Consider the following 22,686-nt stretch of genomic DNA (forward strand, 5'->3'; position numbering starts at 1 on the left):
CAGCCATTTGGGAAGTAGTGAAAGTCTAGTCTAAATATAGCTCCAAGGTCTCACCCTCCCCTTCTTTCCCCCCAAACTACCCTACTCAACTGGTGCCATGCTGTTGCCGTTGCCATGCCCAGTGCCCGCTCCTTTTGCACAACCCCTCCCTCCCTTCTAATGATTTGCCTTTCTAGTTTTTCTATTCAGACATAGATTTTTTCAACATAGATTTATTGCTTACGTAACAGTTCAGTAGTGGAATGGAATTTTCTATTGTGAAACAGTGCTTTAAAACAAAATCACTACCGATCATGTCATTCTGTGTCAAGTCCAGATTATGCCATTGCCAGTCAGTCGCCGGCGACTGCTTTGAGTTGACCTATTATGTTGTGACAGCTATAAAAATAGGTTAGGACAGCTACCTCTTGCTTATTTCTACACTGTAGAAATATTTGTATTACTGTAGAATCTACAGTAATACAAATTATAAAGCATATTATGTAAACACAAGTTACATTTTAACAAATATTGATTTTTTACAATTTTAAACCAAACTCGACTCGAAACTGCCGAGTTCAAAGATAAGCTCGAGTTTCAAGGCCGTACTTGACTCGAACTCGAAATCTCGAGTACTCGCACATCTCTAATGTTTCCTTGATTGTATAGTGGGTCTTAGACAGGCCGGAAGTTTGTATGTGACACACTATGGGCCCCGAGAGAAAATTTCATCCTCCTCCCGCTTCTGTGTGAGGAAATATTTCTCTTCCTTGCTTATGATCTCGATTTGTTGTAGATCTTGACAGCAAAAATACTTTGCTCACTCGACCAAGCCACGTCTACTACTGACTAGGGGTGTGCAAAAATATAATTTGAATTGACCACAATTATTTAGCATTGATAATACAATCTGCAAGGGACCAGGAGAAATATTATTCCAATTAGAGTTAATACCGTGATTTACATTCTTGCATCAAAATACAACATTGCCCAATCATGATCATGGGTCATTGACCTTAATAACGCATCTGTTAAAGTTGAATAATTATAAATTGATGTTCCCGTGGTTGAAAATAATTATTCTGTAAACTTGTAAAACATTAGATAACTCACAAATTAAAAATCATTCATAAAGACAATAGGAGCACTGCTAAACACGGGCGTCGCCTCCATAGGGGACATGGGGGACGCGTCGCCCCCAATATTTGAAAAGTCAGTTTTGTCCCCCATCCCAAATTTTAAAAATCATACAGAATGCGTGTTCACCCGATCGATCGCTGCCAACAAGCAAGGTGCTCGCTTCGCTGTGTGATTCGGAAGCGTACGGCATGGTGCGGTGGTGGAGGGGTAATCCGATCCACGATCCTCGAGTTGCACTGGATGCCTAGACGCTTGTCTTGAATGTCTTCTCGCGTTTCAGTCAGACTCAGACTTTCATTTCAGTCCGTTCCGTCATCGTCAGTCGGCAGTGGTTGATACTACATTTAGATGTAGTATCAACCATATATGATTTAGAACACATATGAACCACATGTGATTTAGATGTAGACCTACGTTAACCTTTTTATCCTCGTGTGCTGTACCTGTCGGTAGTATCAGTATCGGTTATAGTTCTTTTAGGTTAGTTGATACTTTTTGGAAGAGTTGATACTTGAACTTGATACTTGTTAAAATAGAACTGTTTATTGTCAAATTATCTACTTGCTTGCATGGCATATAACAGGTGAAATGGAAGGTTTTGGGACAATTGGGCACAGTTCTAGCCGTTACAAATGGCTTTATAAAGTCACCATACGGCTTTTGGGAGATATGGCTTTGTAGTCTACAGTAGGCCTATGTTTTGAAATTCATGAATGCAAGTTCGTCATAGTTTGATATTTAAAATGTCTACTTGCTCATGACAAAGACAAATAACAGGTGAACCGGGAGGTTCTTGGAAAGTTGGCACAGCAGATATACAGGGTGGCTGAAAAGTAACTTGCACTCCCCCTTAACTTTTCAACCATTTGACCCAGATAGCAGAGAAAGCTTTAAGTTAGTTCATAATAAACTTTCAGAGGCAACCCAAGATGGTTGCAGCAACTATGCATTGCAAACATTTTAATTTGTAACACGTTTGCTGCAAGTATAAAAGTAACCCCATCTCAGACTTTCTGGAAAGTTTCACCGTGTGTTTGAAGCAAGGTTGCAAGGAATAGTTGCGAACCACTTGCAGGGAATGATTGCAGATGACTTGCAAAGATACCGTGCTGCAAACATACAATGGATGTTTTTATCAGGCTACCAAAGAATGCTTGTTAAACACTTGCATTGAATGAATGCAGATGACTTGCAAAGATATCTTGCTGCAAACATGCACTGAATGTTTTACTCAAGCTAGCAATGAATGCTTGTAAAACACGTGCAGGGAATGAATGCAGATCACTTTCAAAGAAATCTTGCTGCAATGACACACTGCATGTTTTTCTCGAGTTAGCAAAGAATGCTTGTAAAACACTTGCAAGTAATCTTTGTACATGACTTGCAAAGAGTACTTGCTGCAATTATGCTCTGGGTTTATTTCTCAGATTAGAAAATAATGTTAGTCAAACATTTACAGGGAATCCTTCTGCTTCGCATTTGCTTTCAATGACGTGTACGAAGATGAATTGCAAAGATAATTTACTGTAAATGTGCACTGAATGTTGAATATAAATATGAAAAGAATGTTTGTTAGATAATTACAGGAAATCTTTGTAGCTGATTTGCTAACTGATACCAATGTGCACTAAATCTCATTGTTGAATTTAGCAAAAAATTCTTCTTGTGAGTGTATCAAATATCTTCAACCTTAGCTAAATTTAAACATCATAATTTTTTTCTATAAATGTAATAGCAAAAATTTAGTTTTCAAAAGTTATTGACTAGTATCTTATTAATTATTTTATTATTATATTAAAAGAAAAAATACATTTTACATAAGCCAAAATTTGTTTAAGACAGCAGAAAATATTAAAATAAGCATTCCTTTATCATAAAAAGTTTATTTAAGAATTCAAAAGCTATAATTTCTTCTCAAAATAGTCTTAACAAGATAACATGTAGAATACAATTATAAAACAGAGAAAATTAATACGGAGGTTGAGCTAAGAGTGTATACTTGGAGCTGTTTACTCTTAAAATACAATACAAGTTTGTATAAATATGGGTACTAAAATCGTTGGTTATTAGTTGTAAAAACCATTTTAGTAGAGTGTTTTTACTTGGTATGCCACTATTTATAAGGGCAGTCAAAGAACTAAAAACTTCACATTACATTAAAAAGATTGTGTATAGAAAAACATAAAATGTATTATTGTAAACAAAAATGTACGGGGTTTATTTAGGTTTTTTCACAACACAGAGAAAATTTAACTGTTCTGAAGTTACAATTTAAAATTTGGTGTGATTTTCATAATACTGCAAATATGCATGAGTAAAATTCATCTTAAAAAGTATGTAAAAATATGTCAAAGATCGTGCATACTGACTGATGGATATATGACCATTATTACAATCAAAAATGTTTGTGAAAAAACTCTGAATATGTTGGACAGGCAATAAATTCACAGATTTTTTTTAAATAAATATATTTTGGGGAACTTCAATAAAGAATAAATTATAAAAATCAACCATAGTAAAATATTAATTGCTAAGGTGTTTGTACAGCCAAGGGTGCTCACAAGGGCAATGTTTATCCTCCAGTGCTAGCTTTGATTCCCTGAAACAGCAATACAACAATTACAATAAAATACTGTAATGTTCAAAAGTTTTAACTTTTCTGGCTCAAAAATATGTTGTATTTTATCAAAACTGCCAACAAAAATCTTATTACGTGAGAAAATTAAAAAGAAAGTCATGAGAATTTAACTGACCTTATGAGGTGCCACGTTGGAAACATATTAACAAAAAAAAACCTTAACATAGGCATAAGTTATATAATGTAATGTATGTCTATCTGCAGTCACGTTTTTGGGTACTTTCCTTTTAAAGAGAACATTCATGGTTATCGATGATTACTTTACGATTTATCGATATTTTGGGCTTCCTTTACTATCCATATTCCTTCGCTTCTGTTTGATTTATTCAAACGCATTTAAACTACGAATTGAGAACTGCTTACTGTATTTGAATTAAAAAATGAAACTATATTTCAAACTAACCCAACATACTATTGCTGTAGGCTAAGTTTAAGTTACCATTTAAAAATTCCATTTAATAAGATAAAGGCATGTGAGAAATGGAATAGGTTACCTATCAAACGGAATTTTGAAATTTTACAGCAAGTTTTGATAAGTTAGGATAGTTTAGAACAGTTTTATTCCAACATTTTTTAATGTTTGTTGATACTAAACAATATTTTTTATCGTAGTTGTCCGCTAATATTTTTCAATTTGTCAATATCTATATATATCATGGAATAAAAAAAAATCAATAGCCTGTATCGAAAATAAATCATCGATTATAATGTACGTTTCCCTTGAACAGAAGAGGACCAATTATTCTTTGTTTATAAACTACAGATATTTCACTAAATAATTTATAAATAGAAAACTATTTTAAATACCACTTTTTTAAGCGAATGAAGAAGTTAAAAATAATTTATAAGTATGTGGAGATAATAAATACTTGTAAGATTTAAAACTAAAAATGCTGGACGCATGCAATAATATCTAATTTACAATTATCTTAAACTACAAATAAATAGCTATTGAACTTTTATTATCTACTGCATGCACCCGCGTTTTTCGTTTTAAACGTTACAAGTACTTCTCTCCACATATTTATAAATTATTTGCTACACTTTTTAGTTCGTTTGAAAACGTGGCATTTTAAAAAGTTTTTTTTTTTTATTCTGGCCTAAAATTATTTTCTACTTTCTAGTTTTTAATGTAAATATATTGAATCTATTTTATAAGGCCAATACATAACCAACCCCTTCAACTCTAATTCGATGTTTTTGCTATTCTCATAGTCATAGACTTTAGAATCTTCCGGCAGCAGAAACTTTACCTCTCAACCTCTACTCTTTAAACAAACTGTCAAATGAATCTATTTACAGCTTACTTAAATTGATATATTTACATTCTTCCAAAATTTAAACATTCAAAATTCGGTGGCCCATGTGGCGTAGTCCAAGGGAAATATGAAAATAAAATCATTGAATATGATGCCAAAGATTACACATGCTACGCAAAACCATCGATCTCTAATAATAGAGATCGATGCGCAAAACACACCCTTATCATTGCATTGTTATCCATTTGTGAGCTATGTTTCAAGTTTCAACTCTCTAGCTCATCAGGAACAGGAAGATTGTTTAAAATTGATTGCAAAATTTGTACCGTACAAGAAAACGAGCTAGTAAACATTTTAAAATTGCTGAATAGAGAAAGATAATGGGTCAAGTTTAAAACAAAAGCAATTAGTTGAATACAAATCTCTATACTGTATAAAATGATTCCACATTTTATGCATCATATTCACGCCAAATTTTGAGGGCTGGGTTCTATCTCAAGGATCAGTTTATTTATGTTTTATTGGTCCATTCAAGGCATAAAAACGAGTAGGGCCTAGCTTAATTTATATTGCAATCTTTAAATGAATGTCTCTTTAGTAGACAGTTATAATAATCTAATTAGGCCAATAAAAATAAAGGGGAATCCGTACAATTATTTTTCGTCATACTGCAGCAAAACACCTGTTTTTAACGCATGCGTTGCTGGTATAAAGTAGCATTTTTACTCCCTATCGGTTTTAGCCCCCAATGGAGTAAATATCAGCGGTTGTTGTCAACTCAGATGTGCATTTCTATTGTAAACTATTGCATCTGCATGTATCGAAAGTGTGTATCGATTTTTTAACCGATTGCAGTTACAGTAATTGTTGCCTTTTTGTAAATAGTTCAACATATCGATAATATAATGTACAACACAATCGTAATAGCAATAGGCAAGATGATTGAAACAGCTGTTGGTTTCAATTAGCAAATTAAACTGAAAACAAGCTAGAATTAGTTTTGAGAGGTTATCTTAAAATGAAAACTACAGTATTTCAGTTTTGTAACAGTTTGCTCAAACATTGGTGCAATATGACGAAAAATATATAGTTTATCACGCGGGGAAAATGTGTCTTTTTAACCCTCGCTACTCGATCGTTAAATTTGAGCTCGGGTCGAAAGCTAGAGGAGGTCACTTACCCCCATAAATTGTTGTGGCTCTGATCCTGTAGGCTGCGCTCGGGAAGCCAGGGGTTGTGGTCAGTGGTCACTCCTGACACGTCGCCTCCGATCGACAAAGTTTGGCCTCCTTCAGAGTTGACGCAGTGGATGGACAAAGGCAGTGGACTTGAAGAGGGTTGGTTGACTGAAAGGCAATAAAACAGGCATCCCTATAGCAGCTTTCTCCGTGTCGACGAGTCCGATTTCAGATCAAAAACTGGTCACTGTATTCACACTTAACACTTATCCGCTGTATGCGCGATCCAATGACGAAAGAACCAAATTTAACTGAATGCACTGTATGCACTGTAGACGCACCATGAAAATATATTTATGTAATTGAGCTTGAGTTATATTGATGAAGCTTTAATGTCAGTAATAATGCACACTAAGAAAATACTCCTTATTGAAAGGGTCTAACTTAGGGGAGGTACGAATGAGGCATTTAGTTCAAAATTCCTCCGTGAACAGCGCTGTAGAAGAGAGCACTTTGGCAATGAAGGTTTACTAATCGCAAAAATAGTTCTGTTCATAAAATAAAATTATAAATGTCTCAAATTCAATTTTATTATTTTTTAAATATAAAATTAAACTATCATAACCTAACCGAACTAACCAAACTTGCTGATAAAGAAATATTATAACAAAAGTTTAGTAATCGGAAAAATAATTCTGTTTATTAAATAAAACTAGAATTTGCTCAATTAAAATTTTATAATGACTTAATAATAAAATTAAACTGTAAAAACCGAACCAAACCAACCAAACTTGCTGATAATAAAAAATCTTGGACAAAAAGTTAATGCTACCAGCAGGATTCGAACCCGGGACCTACAGAATATCAGCCCGGCACGCTAACCATTAGACCACCGAGGCCGTTGGCTACCGACCGTTTTGTTACGGTAATGTCGTTCCCTCAGCTAATAAGAAGCCCACAGCTGTCATCGTAGCCTCTTCTATACCTCCCCTGAGTAATTACCTTATTGAAAAGACTATGCTGTTAATAACGCTGATGTTTCGGTAAAAATGAAATTAATGTTTCAAAGAATAATATAAACAACTTGAATAACAATTTTTTTTAACATGAAGAACGCCCGAGTGATGCACAACAGAGACGTTTGGACGCTGGTGCAAGACTGACCTCTCTAGTCCTCTACACACACACACACACACACACACTAGACTAGACACTATTCACCCCCGCCCGTGCCAGTCTCATGGGTGGAGTGGAGATCACTTTTTATCAAAGTTGATCAGTCTTTAAGCTATAATGACTTAAAACACTGTCATTGTACTACAGAGTGATATTCGATCAAGCTCTGACCAAATTCTTCAATTTTGATCAATCCTGAACAACTAGTTAGTTCGTCAACTAAGTCAACATTTGATCAAGAAATTATTCTTGTTCTAATATGCTGACCAAACTTGATCAAATTTGGTCTACTTTGAACCAAAATGATCAAGTTTAGACGAATCTTGATCAAACATGTTCAAATGTCGTTAATGAGTGGAAGCATCGATTGTAGGTTTTTGGCACCGATGATTAAAAAAATGTAAGTTTCCCAGTCCTGTACAACACTGATCCCGGTTATCAAAACTCATGTACAACTTGATACACACAGAATCTCCGGTTCCCGACCTGGATGATGGCTAGATATTTAATTTAATTTGCAGCTACTTATTATGATATTGCGATCAATCAAATCCGTTATATAAGCCACGCGGTTATCAATCCCACTTGGTTTTGGATATGAATACAAACGTGATCGGAAATGGTTACACAGTACTGTAATGTAATAGTAAACAACATTTTAAATGTTTAAACATATCAGTGACAGCTAGAAACAAGAATCTTGATCCAAACAGCTGTTCGAAATTTTATAGATGACGTATTCTTTTAACAGATGATTATCGCAAATGGGATTTTCCCTTTTTTGACCCTAAAAACATAAAATTTAGCAATTTCTTTCCGAACCATTTTGTAGAACTTAAAAAAAAAAGAAATAGTATATTGAAGTATAATTGTTGTATGCCTAATGGTTACGGAAAAAATTCAAAAAAGTGTAAATTTAAAATTCCCAAGTTATTCTTATGGAGAAAAGTAAAACTGTTGTAGTTTTCCTTGTGTTGTTAAAACTAGGCAAATTTTTTATTTAATCTTATACTATTGACTTTTGGTAAAAACCCATTTTTGACTTCCCTGTAGCAGCAAACCAAACCTAAGCACTCGTTAAATCTAATGTTATTTAAATTGGGAATAAATATGTCTTATTTATGGAAACGTTTTAGTAAAAATGTAATGAAACAAATTGAAATTCGCTTAGTCTTTGGCTTAGCTTAGGTTTGCTGAAGCGGGGGTATCTTTACTCAATACATAACATACAAAAATAGAGTCAAAATCTCTATAAACCATAGACAATAATACATAAATCCACGCAAACGTCTATTATGAAAAGTAAATGAAAATTTAAATCAAATATTTCTTTTTATTTACAAATTTGTGTAATGAATAAAAATTATTTTTATTAAGAAATATTTTAAACGTTTTTTGATTCTTTTGAAATTTTGTTCCTGCCGGATGCTTATTGGTGAATATTGTAATAATTTCACTTCTGCGTAAGTAGTTTTCTTTGAATAGTATTCTAAGATATGCTGGGGCAATTGGAGGGGTGATGTATTGCTTTTTAGTAAACATAGGTAGAAAACGGGACGAAAATCACACAAAATTGGAATTTTGATTGTCCGTTATTCTATTTACAAAATCAGAGAGGCAGGCTGAAACTAGTTGATGGCTAAAGACTCCCATTCCTGTGAATACAATTAAACAATTAGAATCATTATTGGTAGCGGTACACTCTAGTTTTCTTGGAGTTGCAGAATATTTTGTTTTACTTTAATGCTAGTGGGTAAAAAAAATTTTTTTTAATTCGATTTCTAACACAGAATATAAGTTTTAGGCGTCCCAACACGTGAGCACGCAACATACAGCTTGCCAAGTGAAAATCATTCATTTTCGAAATTAAAACCGGAGGTAATACCATTAGTGCCTTATTAATTGTGATTGCGCAAGCAAAACACCGAGAAAAAATTTTAGTCGCTTAAATTCAACGGGTAATTCGGATTAAATTATCGGCATTCTTGGAATTAAGAAAATTTCACCTTTGAACTGATGATTGTTGCTTCGATCAAGTTTGGTGTAATTTTATCCATCAGTCTGGTTCAATTTCAGTTTTGCCATTCCCAATGACCAAAGGCTGTTTAGTTTAGAGAATGTTTCTGCAACCGTTTCTTTCGGGCAAAATCTACGCATGCTCGTTAAAAGAGTAACTTTTAACCGTAGTACCATAAGATGCTTTTAGGCATGCGTGAACCTCGTTGGCAGGGATTCGCAGTAAAAATAGGCCACTAAAGGTAGACCAACACCTTAAGTTTAGTCAACGATTGTTCAAATATGAAATAACGGCAATCGATATTTATATTCGATCTTTGATCATCTAAACAACACTAAATTGTTGATTTAAAATTGAGTAAAAAACCAAATTGAGTGAAAAAAACTAAATTGGTTACTTAAATTGTCAGCACTTGACTTATGAAGTTTAAGTTCGGAAAATTACAAGGGCATAAATAGATTTGACCATATCATTTTAACATATTATATAGTGGCGCAAAAGCGAAAATCGCTGTCACGAGCCGTTTCGAAACTAATGTGGTTTCGTTTGTACAGTATGTTACAAAATTATCTGCTGTCGATGTTTACAAATAATTCTGAGATTAAAGTTATGAGCAAAATCATATAAAAGTGTATCTTATTTTTCTTTAATTGCATACTTTACATTACAGAGTTCTTATTATTTCAGGGATCAAATTTCTATGGTTTGTAGTAAAAATGTTTTTTCATAAATTATAAAATACAACTAACATTCAAGTTTTTACTTGACATTCACGAGAATGTCTTTTATAATGTCGATTAGACGCAATTAACCACAACCGAGCAGAGCTATCGGTACCGTATTGTAATCAACGAGCACAATATAACATTTGAATTTTTTTCGCTGATTGTAATGGTTTCAATTATCGAACACGTCTGTTTTCGCAGGAGTAGGGCCTATACAGAATAGAAAGAAAAGGTTGTTTTCAAGTTGCTAAAAGTTAAAACCAGTTACATTTTACCTCAATGCATTATGCAATCATTCCTATAAAAATTAACTCACGGATATGAGCCTACATAATTATTAAAAACCACTACAGTATTATTCTACCATTAGCTTCTAAAAATTAGCAGGTATACTGATGAAAATTTAATGGAAAACAGTTTCTAAATTTTGAACCATATCTTAATTATTTAAATAAGTAAAAAAAAAACGTTGCAAGGGCAACGGGTCACATCGAAATGATAACACAAATTAAATATATTTTGTTATAACCTTAGTTACGTTACGAATAAGGAAAGTGGGCCCTATTATTGGCGACTTTGGGGTGGGTTGCCTAATTCTCGTTTCTACAAGGACGGGCGCGCATTGTTCCCTCTGTGACCTCAATACACAGTCCATTCTTAGAATGACGTTAGGAGCCTTGGCAGGAAAGGGGTTTCTCCCAGATTCTGTGAATCCGAGAAATTAATCGTTCGTGCTCTGCTAACCACGAAACCCTTCCAAGTTTGAAAAAGTCTTTGTAACAATAATAGTGGATATTCAATTTACTTGTACTGTATATAAGGAATAATTAAGAGAGTTATTGAAAAAAGCAGCGCTAATTTCTCCTTCACTTTTCAGTGGCGAAACTAAAAAAATACGTCCCATTACTTATTATATAAATTAACTTCAGTTAATTTAATTGGAGTGTACCGGTATATATAATACTATTGTCTTACTATTTGTTCAATACATTTGAAAGTAAAATAGTAAAGATCCAAATACAAAACATGATTCAGAATTTGTTTATTTTATTTTTTTTACAATGTTTTCACTTCTAAACTAAAACAACCATTTAACGATGAGTATATCCAAAGTTGTTCCTATCCTGCGCCTAATAAAGTCGAATGTCAGTAATGATGGTTAGTCTCTCCACAAAAGGCAGCCGTTAAATAAAAGAAAAATCCCCGTCGGCATCCATGCGTTTGGTGGGTTTTTCGATCGTTATTGAAAATATGCATTGGAAGTTTGGCGTAAAGACGTTTTTTGTTTCCCGTGAAAGTCTTCTGGAGTTTATTTGCCACAGGTTTGCGGAAACGATGCCTGTTGCCACATAGCGCTACACGAACAGGTGCGGAGCCATCGTGAACTACTTGAAGCGTTTCACTTTTATCCCGCAACTGGTCGTAGCGCTAGGCGGCAACAGGCAACGTTACCGCAAACTACAGCAAATAAGCTTCAGAAGACTTTCACGGGAAGCAAAAACAAGTTTTCGCCAAACATCCAATGCATACTTTCAATAACGAACGAAAAACACACCAAACGCATGTTTACAGAAAGCGTGCATGCTATCTGGGGAGATATTTGAAATCTGTTTGTGGCAACCTTCTTAGCTATAAGGGGCTACAATAATTATGGTCAATTTTGAAAATTTTGCCCTTAGGGGTAGTGGGGGTAGGGGGTAGCTCAACATTTTCAAATGACAAGTATAGTCGAGATTTGTATCATTTTACAGGTCTTGACGAAACATACAAATTGGCATAAAGAAAACCATAATTGGCCCACTAATCACAAAATGGCGCCCTAAAACGTTTCAAATCCAAATAACCATGAGGGTGGCTGAATATTAACTTGCACCCCCTTTAACTTTTTAACTATTAGAGATATTTGAAATCGGTTTGCAGCAACTTGTTTGGATATGAAGAACTGCAATAATTATGGTCAGTTTCGAAAATTTTGCCCCTAGGGGTAGTGGGGGTAGGGGGTATCTCAAAATTTTTAAATAGCAAGTATAGTCGAGTTTGGTATCATTTTACAGGTATTGACGAAACATAACTATTAATATAAAGAAAATAGAAATCGGACCATTAATAACAAAATGGCAGCTAAAAATGATTAAGCCCGGATAAGTACCATGCCCGGACCCCCCCGCCTTATTGGGAGGTGCTCCACACCCCCAAGCCCCCTGGTGGACCCCCCCTTCCTACATTTGTCCCCCTCAATCTTTTGATGCTGACAATGCCAATGCTGCTAAAAATGATGTACATGAAATACAATTGATTATAGTGAGTTAGGCCTGAGTCTAGGTTTCATTTGATTTCTATAACTACTATTGTATGAGCCTATTACATTATTCAGTACAATGTTCAATCTACAATTGTTTTGTTTAACAGTAAGGTAGGCTACTTGTAGGCCTATTTAAGTACGTTTTTTTTAACATACATTTTGAGTATATTGACAGAATGTTTGTTTAAAATTAACATACAAGATTAAAAAATTTTCTTTTCTTTAATTTAAAAATGTATTCTTCCTTTACACTGTCAAACCATTGGAAATGTTGTAGGCATACTGTTACAAAAACCACACCAACTAAGAATAATGGTAATAAACTTACAAAACTAAAGGTGAAAAGGTAGGGAATAAAATTTCAAGTTTTAGAATAAATCTCTATACCTATTAAACTTTATATTGTAATTGCAACCTTAATAACTAATAGATGCAAGTATTAAGTAATTTTAGCCAAGTATTATGCAATATTACTTATCAATAGGGATTAATGTAGTTAATTTTTAGATAAATAAATATATGCTCACCTAGCTATTTTTCACAGAAGTAGAAGTTCATTTATGAGCTCTATTGTTGTTGTTTTAATATTATTTTCTATGCATTATATTGATATGTTACTGCACAAATACTAATAATTAATTAATTTAAAATCGTACTTCAGCTTGTAACAAGGTTGTTTTACGAGTTACATGCTCTAGGCCTAAGGAGCTACTTAAACTTACCTTGATCTTTTTGGTTTAAACTCGACTCAAACTCGAGAATTGAATCTTTTGCCAACTACTCGACTCGAACTCGACTCAACCTGAAAAAACTGTGCTCGCACATCTCTAGGAAACATAAATTTTTATTATTTGGGAGATAAGATAAGTTGAACCAGTTAACAGGATTTTATGTGTTTCAGCAACTTGACAGCTTGTTGTCTGAACATGTGATGGCTTTACACTCAGGAGTGAAGCAAGTCCATGACAGGTCATCAGTGACTGGCTCTACTCAGTCCAATCTGCCAGAATGTGATCTGCCTCTCAGGTAAAACATCAACACTCCCACTGTAACAGCCTCAGTAAGTCACCTAGGTGGCTTAACTCAATTACATTATTTTGCCGCGTATTTTTTATTTTTTATTTACTTATTCATTAACTTTGTGCACGATATACATACAATCTTCCAATACTTTATAATAAAGGCTTTTCCACAGTATTTCTCATAACACTAATACTGATGTAAAAGAGAGCTAAGCACTTTTGCCAAAACTGTTCTAGATGTTAATTTTCAAAAGTATTACAAAAATATTGAAAAATAAGCTGATTATGATAAGGCTAGAAAAATGTTTAATTGTAAAGTTATTTCATTTCATCTTCAGATAATAAGAATATAAGTGTAAATATATTATTACTAGTGTTAGTAGACTACATCTTTTTCGCGAATTTCCCATATAAGCTAATAAGGGAATAAGCTATTACCGTAGTACTCATAGTAAGACCTGGACGCGGGACCGATTTTTTTTTTCTTTTTGAGGTCCCTAGAGGCCAAAAACACCATCCGTTCAAATTCATATATATATATATATATATATATATATATTTATGTGTGTGTCCGTTAGCACGATAACTTGAGCAAAAATGATCCGATTTGAATGAAATTTGGTATAAACGTGTAAACATACATTTATTCAAACGAGTTCGCGAACCAGCATGATCGGACTATGGGAACAGGGGTTTACAGGGTGTTTTATGGGGTAAAAATTGGGTTTTCCTATTTTTGATCCAAAAAACATAAAATTTAGCAATTTCTTTCCAAACCATTTTGTAGAGCTTAAAAAAACAAATAATTTGGTATATTGAAGCGGTATTATGCGCCTAATGGCTACGGAGAAAATTCCCAAAAAATGTAAATTTAAAATTCCCATGTTATTCTTATGGAGAACTAACAAGTAAACTGTTTGTAGTAGTTTGCTTGTTTATAAAAACATATTTTGATCAAATTTGGAAAATGTTTTTATTTCTTACTAACTATTAACATTTTACAAAAAAAAAAAACTGTTTTACCCTCACTGATGCAGCAAACCTAAGTACTTGTTTAACTAATCTATAATATTAAAACGAAACAGTGTTTTTTTATTTCACGATTCTGAATCAACCACTCGACGGATTTTCATGATTTTTGTGTTGAAAGAAAGATAATTTTAAGAACTAGGGAATGTCGAAGCCATAATTTTAGTTTAGGGTCCCAGTTTTTTAGAAATTAAGTTTTAATTTTTAATAAGTCTAGCAGCCGACGCTAAGATTCTAAACTAGCTTTTGGCATAAAATAATTTGCTTAACATAACAGCTGTAAACATTCAGCTTTTGTGTCACAAATTCAGCATTTGGATAAAAATGTAAAGACATACTTAGGGTTGACTTATTTATACTATGTGTAATGCCAATCATTGATACTACAATTCTTCTGTACGAGGATGACAGATTAATTAAATAAACATAGTAAAATACTAGGATGTTCAAATTATTTTTTAAAGCAATCTTTGTAATCTTCGATTTGTTTTAGAGCAATATAATTTGTTTTAACTAACAGCTGGTTAAATATGAAAATGCTCTACAGAACTATGAGGTTATTTTATTTACTCTGATTTTTTTATTGATTATAGGAAATAAGTAAGATTAATAGACCACAGAGATAAGTAACACCATCGATGTATACAAGTCCTAGTCGGGGCTCTGTACACGAGTCTTAAAAAAAGGATATGCAAATTATTTTACTGCTCAATTGTTTTAGGAAAGGGTAGGAAAATCACAATTTATACATGTTTTAATTCATCTTGGTGGCGTTTTGTTTACAATCAATGTTTTTGAATGCTTAAACTTTGTTTGGATTAGGCCCGGAAATATTGACGTCATAAAGAAGGTTATCAAGAATCCTCAGGAATACGATTTTAAATTACCACCACAACCTCAGACGGGTTTTATCCAAAGCTATACAGATGAATGACATAGATTGAACACAACGTCATCATTGACCTAGGATACTGCAATTACACTAACCATCTTTTTATGAAATCTAAAAAGTTGTTTGGCATGTGTTTAGTTGTGGTCATGTTTGGAGGCACTGACTATTTTATAGTTTAAATAAATTAATATGGGGAATTACGATGTACATTGATTCAATGAGGGTGGTTTAATTATCAAGGATATTAGAGCGGACAACGGAATGGATAATAAACATAGAGAATTAATTACGTCACTAGCGTGTTTACATTTTAAATTCCTTCACCATGTGATCAGTTTTTTTTTCAAATTAATACTATTTTATTTTTGACTCAGCTATTTACAAAACAAACTATATGTTGTTGTTTTTACTTTTCTTTGTTTACACTTATTTATTTAGCAATTGATGCAGTGAAATTGATATTTAAAGGATGTGTGTGGACGATTCGTTTAATGATGTCAGGATACCAACGTTATAATTATGTGTACTGTGAATTTTATTGGATGTTTTCGTTTTATTTAAGGGAGTTTCTATTCAGACCTACTGGAAATTGTGTATAGTGTGAGCACGAATACTTCGTGAGTGTGGGTAATTGTTTTGTGGTGATATTGATTATGGAAGAGGCAGGTATACGATGGAATTGGAAGGTGATATCGTTGACTAGGCCTATGCACTTCTCAATTGATAACTTTTTCTACTGTTGGCTGCAATAAAATTTGTCTTCATACGTGTAAGCTAGCTATTCTGAATTATACAAAGTTTTAACTGACTATTCCCGTACGTAGGACGGGCTAACACCTCGTTATTTTAAAAAGGAAATAAATGTTATATTTTTAAGTAGACATTTTAGTGTAAATCCAATCAGGCAAATGAAAATTCGCTTGGTCTACAGGTTTGCTGCGGCGGGGGTATTGTTTTTTCAGGCAATTTCATAACATGTACGATGCTGATCAAGAAGTTATTCAGTATAGTATACTATGCAATGTTCTTTTCTGTCTTGCGATACGGGATTGAATTATTGGGGGCAACTTCTTATTCTAAAGCAGTTTTCAAAACTCAGAAGAAATTTATAAGGATTTTATAATTTATGCCTAAAAAAACCTCATACAAAGCAGGGTCGATTTACCGAATAAGCACGGTAGGCACTTGCCTAGGGCGCAAGGCAATTGGCGATTTTGGGGGGCGCCAAAAAATTTGAAAATGAAAAATATTTGGTGGTTGTATTTGCATGCGATTGCAGTGAACTTCTGTTAATCCCTTGCGGCCATGTAGACATCACTATCGTCTCCCACTGCTGTGTGAACATTGTAATCGTTTCCCGCTATTGGGGCAAAATGTTAATTATTTACCACAGTCGTTTTTGTCGCGAATTTCGCAGAACTTTGCCACAATCCCGCAAAATATTAGACTATTTCCCATGGTCTTGTAGACATAATTAGTTATCGTCTTCCATAAACGCGTCAATATTCTTGTGTGTATTCTAATTTCTATCCTACTTACTTATCTAATTACCTTATTAATATTTCAAATGAGTACACAATTGGGACTGACCTTTTTCTTTTATTTTCCTTTCACAAATACAAATTGAATTACAATTATTGTTTTTGTTTGCGCCTGACAAATGGTTTATTTATACCTGACTGCTGTATTTATACCCGATTTGGTTGCTATGAAGACCATGGAATGTTCTAGAACTTTAAACCCAGATGTTTCCACCAAAAGTTAACTTCCTTTTCCGGCAGCCTGACGTCATCGCTGCCCGCTTGATCGTCGTTGATCCATCAGCTGCTGTCGGCTGGAGCTTGAGCTGTCAGGGAGAAGCTATTGTAGACTAATAACAAACATTCAAACAAATGTAATACCTAAATTAATATGTTTTTATTATTTAGTTAGTTGTTATATTTACAGGTTTATCCCTTTGTTTGTGAAATAAAATGGTATTGTTAATTTATAACTGGTAATGTGTTGCTGAAATATTTACAATGGATAACCTAACCTAAATACAGTAAGTAAGTGGGTAAGCTAACCTAGGTACGGTAAGTGGGTAGAAATATTCTTAGTTAGCTTTATTTACAAAATAAACTATTAGAAACATTATTACATTGGTAGTTTATAGAACATTAAGCAATATTTAAAACATGAAAATTTTAAATAGGCCTACTTTTATTACAATTTATCTAACAAAAACCTAACCTAGCCTAGGCATAACATAGCCTAGATAACCTAAATTGAAACATTACAACAGTACCCAGACAGCACACTTTATCCCAGGGACATCCCATAGTAGTCCCATATGTCCTGAGAATGTCTCGGGATATGTGCGCTATCCTCAGGATATCCCGCAAAATCCCGGGACGAGTACGAAATCCACAGGATATCCTACAATATACCGTAATGTCCCGGGATTTGTAAGTTAACCTCAGGATATCCTGTAAAGTCCCGGGATATGTACGAATGCCATAGGATATCCCAGAATGTCCCATGACATCCCGGGACATGTACAAAATCCACTGGATATCCTGTAATGTCCCGTAATGTCCCGGTAATAAACTGAAGAAAAAAAATACTATTACTGATGAAATGTACAGTATATCTAAATTTAAATGTTCAACAAGAACAAGGCCAATATATAATAATTTGTTTTTTTCACTAGTGCTTTCAGAAACTTGGTTTCCATCTTCAGGCTGTGTTTACACTAGTACAAAAAGTAAATATTTACTTAATAAATTAATTTTAAACAAAGTTAAAACAAATGATTTAAAGGATATTGGAAAAATAAAAAATAATATTAGAAAAATTAATCTTTTGAATTTTGGATATGTTACAGTGTTGTTCTTGATGTAATTATTTTCAGTAATTCCGAATTAATAATTGGGCCGTCTTCATTATTTAACAAATAATTTTGGTCTGTTTTTTTTTCTAAAAATAAGATTCCCACGCATTAAGATGTTGAGGTTTTATAATTTATTTTTAAAAGTTTAAGGTTTCCCAGATTGAAAATATGTCTTGTTAATACTATGGCTAGCAAGGGTTGACTTTACTTTACTGACATATTACTACCACTGAGTTCAGGAAAACTAGAGTTCTATCATAGTTGTGTGAAATGTGAATTTAATTCTAACTTTAAATTAATAAAACAACAAAAAACTAATTTTAATCATATAACAATCAATTATTACAGTGCTAATCTAATGGTGATTAAATAATCTATATTCAAATACCAGTATCCTCTCCAACTACCAGAAAAACAATTCAACTACTTGAGGTCTAAACAGATTAACAGAATCATATATAGCCTATACTGTAGTATCAAAAATATTTTAAGTATTGCGACCATTGCAACTGTCGGCTACTCTTTAACCACTTGAAAACACCCATAATCAACAAGCGCAGATAGCTCAGGAGGTAAGGTAAGAGGCTCACAAGGCGAAGGTACCAGGTTCGAAAACCGTCTGGGCCAAAAACTTTTTTCTCGTTTTTTTCTTCAAAATTTGTGTTTATTAACTATTTAATCAATTTACTAAACTTATAATTAAGCTTTTCATACTAAATCTATATTATTTTGTGTTTTTTATGTTCAGGCCAAGACCACACTTTATCCCAGGGACATCCCATAGTAGTCCCATATGTCCTGAGAATGTCCTGAGGACTACCCTGGGATGACCTCGGATGTCTCACGGATATGCGTGTGAGCTTATCCGTAGGACATTCCCGGGCGGGGACATTAGGCATTCCTGTGGATATCCTGTGATATCCCAAGTTGACCATAGGACCACTATGGGATATCTTGCATATCCTGTCGCAATATCCGTGGGATGTCCTGAGGAGAAAGTGTGCTGTCTGGGTATGAGTAGATTTTCCCTGTGATGCACACGAGCTGAGAAAAAAGGTTTTAAAGAAACATGCTAGCCTATTAATATATAGACTAGTGGCCTGTAAGGGACATAAGGGTGCTTTCCTGTTAAAGGGAACATTTATTATTATCGATGATTTTGTTTCGATATATTGATATTAACAAATTGAAACATATCAGCTGACAACTACGATAAATATTGTTCAGTATATGAAACTGTTCTAAATAAATAACCAAACATAACTAACCAAACTTGCTGTAACATTTAAAAATTCCGTGTTTAAATTGCCTTTTCTATTATCAAACCCAAACGGAAGTTTTAAATGGTACAGCAAGTTTGGTTGGTTATGTTAGGTTAGCTTAGAACAGTTTCATTTCTTAATCCATATAGACTATTTTAGCCTAAACAAGATCAGTTAATTGTTGTTGTCAATTTGTAATAGATCTGATCGGAAACAAAAATATCGATATATCGAAAAAATCTTCGATAATAATGAATGTTCCCTTTAACAGGAAAGTACCGACATAAGTCCCTAAAAAGCTTAAATGTAAAACAAATTGTTGTAATCATACTAATATTATAAATGTGAAAGTTTGTGTGTTTGTTTGAAGTTCAATCACGCATTAACTACTGGTCGGATTGTGTTGAAATTTGGTATGATAATAGCTCACATTCCCGATTAACATATAGACATATTCTTACCTCAAAAATCCTTTCGGGCTCTGCCCCAGCGGCTCTGGAGTTTTCCATGTTAACCTTATGAGTATTCATATTTAAAAGGAATTAAATAATTTTGCCAGCTGTTTCAACTACACAATTTGTTTCTATGATATTCAATAGCATTAAAAGGTTATACGGTTTACCAACAGGGTGCAGCACCATTAGTTCTTTTTACATTTATGACAACAGCTAATTTGAACCAAGCAGCAACAAAAACCTGAGTGTGAGAACTTTACTTATTTCTATTGTTTAGGTGAAGTGGTAGAACATTATGGGCTATGGCTATGGTAGATGTTCTATTTACTATAGTATACCGTAGGTTATAGTAGGAAGCCGAATTTTCTCAAAACGTGTCCTCTCTCATTGCAAATGAAAAGCACGAGTATTTAACTACAATAAGCATTGTAGTTAATAAGCATACCAGCCCCGTACGAAGGACGGGTACTCAGCTAGTATATAAATAAACTCAGAATCAAATTATCTATGTTTCTGGATAGATACCAGTACAACATATCTTTTGTGTAAAAAAAAAAAAAAAAAAAAACAGTTTGTTGTTTGTCTTTGTTTGCTCTTTTGTTGACATTATTTTCAACCACTAAATTAACACCCCGACCCAGTTATTATTTCTAAGTTTATGCTCCTTTTGTAAAGGTTTAACAAAATTAGTATAAAGAAGGCATCCCATTGACCAAACTTAACCCTAAATTTGTTTCTGATCAACATTTAAAAAACTACTAAATAAATAAGCCTAGTGTAAGTTTATGTTGTGGTATTCCTCCAATGAGGTTGACTTTACACATTCTTTCAAAAAAGTGCCTAATCAATGCCTGATTACTAACTATTTTGCGACCAGTTAGGGCTCCATTACCCAGCTATCGAAGCCAATCACGAAATTAATTTTCATCAGCATCTTTGACATGCATATTTTTGGTAAGTTTTAAGAAACGGAAACTACCTCTAGGTTTTACTGTAGATACGGATGCTCCCTTTACTACCGCTAGGCTTAGGCTATATTATTTGAACATTTTTTGCTTGAAGCAAAAGAAAAGCTTAAAATCTTCTCCAAACAAAATTATTTTTCCGCTCACTGGAACTCGTCATAGTATTTACTTAATGAACAAATACCTGTACGAACCTATTTCATCTTTATTCAAAAATTGTCCTCTTATAGATTAAAACCCTACAATAAATCTCAAATATAAATGTTAGTAAATTTACAAAAAAGGTGTAGAATAAATCTTTAACATGTGTTTTGAAATCAAAAGAAAGTAGAAGTTTTCTTTTTAATCTTGAATAATTTATTATTTAGTCAATGTGGTTATTTCATGTTAAACATTCCTTCAACACAACAATAACCTTAAAATTAGAAGAAAACTTCATTATTATTCGGCCATTCTAAGTTCAATTACTTTGATTTGAGCCATCTCCTATTATTCTACTACTTATCATACGCTTAACTAATTTACTTAAAAATACACAAGTCTGCAAATTGCACAGTAAAACGATTGATTTCAACTTTCTAAGACGTAACTAAAAAATTCTTAATTATTATAGGTAACATTAACCCTGGTTTTATATAGTATACAGCACACTTCAGAATTGACTGGCAAATAAGTAATCCAAATGTAATACTGCTTACTGGTTTGATGATAAATCACGATCAGCTGTATTGAAGTAAACAAAAAATCAGCAGTAAATGGCTTCTAATGCTATTCTTATGGAGGACTTTTTACGTTATATCTAGCTTTGTGTTAAAATTGAGGGAATTTCACTATTTTTCCCGCCATCACGGGATTGAGACCTTTAATTTGAGCCCTCTCCCGTCTTTCTACGACTTCCCAGTCACCCACAATTTTGACGCAAAGAATCGGCTTACGTAATTAATATATAGACTAGTGGCTTGAAGGGATATAAGTCCCTGAAAAGCTCAAATGTAAAACAAACTATTGTAATACAGTATAAACAAACTTAAATTAATCTAATACATATATCAGATATATATCCCAGTACAACATATCTTTTGTGTAAAAAATAGTTTGTTGTTTGTCTTTGTTTGCTTTTGTTGATGTTATTTTTAATAAATAATTTAAATTACTCCAAAGGTTTAACTCTGCTAAAGGCAGCAAACATGTTTGTGAATAAATATTAGTTTACTAAGGTAGCTTTGGTCTTTTGATAATAAAAAGGCTTTCCTGATTAAAATATTGGAAATTGTCTTCGTCATATATGAAAAGGCAAATTAAGGTGTGTTGAGATAAGCTTAGTTCTTAGTTAAAACCGCTAAATTAGCACCCCAACCCAGTCATTATTTCTAAGTGCATGCTCCTTTTGTAAACACTACAATAAATCTCAAATTAAAAATGTTAGTAAGTATACAAAAAAGTGTAGAATAAATCTTTAACAAATGTTTTGAAATCAAAACAAAGCAGAAGTTTTCAACAATCTTGAATCGATTATTATTTAGTCAATGTAGTTATTTCATGTTGAACATTCCTTCAACACAACAATAACCGTTAAGTTAGAAGAAAAAAACTTCATAATTTTTTTCAGCCATTCTAAGTTTAATATCTTTTCTTACCAATTTTACAAAAAAGCTTACAATTCCTTTGATTTGAGCCATCTTCTATGGTTCTACTACTTATCATACGCTTAACTAATTTACTTAAAAATAAACAAGTTTGCCAATTGCACGGTAAAATAATTTATTTCAACATTC

At 33.3% G+C, this 22,686-nt stretch overlaps 1 protein-coding gene across 3 annotated transcripts in view; it reads left to right on the forward strand.

The window, feature by feature from the left end:
• The window catches only part of LOC128982079 (DNA helicase MCM8-like), a 149,778-nt gene that overhangs the window by 114,817 nt on the left and 12,275 nt on the right, over nt 1–22,686 (forward strand). For all 3 annotated transcript variants that reach the window (XM_054401122.1, XM_054401129.1, XM_054401135.1), the window contains one exon: nt 13,316–13,440. In XM_054401122.1, the coding sequence (XP_054257097.1) occupies nt 13,316–13,440 (125 nt within the window). The remainder of the gene's footprint in view (nt 1–13,315; nt 13,441–22,686) is intronic.

Source organism: Macrosteles quadrilineatus, unplaced genomic scaffold (assembly GCF_028750875.1).
Source record: "Macrosteles quadrilineatus isolate MER2022 unplaced genomic scaffold, UCM_ALF_1.0 Scaffold_1__1_contigs__length_201487025, whole genome shotgun sequence".
Lineage (NCBI taxonomy): Eukaryota > Metazoa > Arthropoda > Insecta > Hemiptera > Cicadellidae > Macrosteles > Macrosteles quadrilineatus.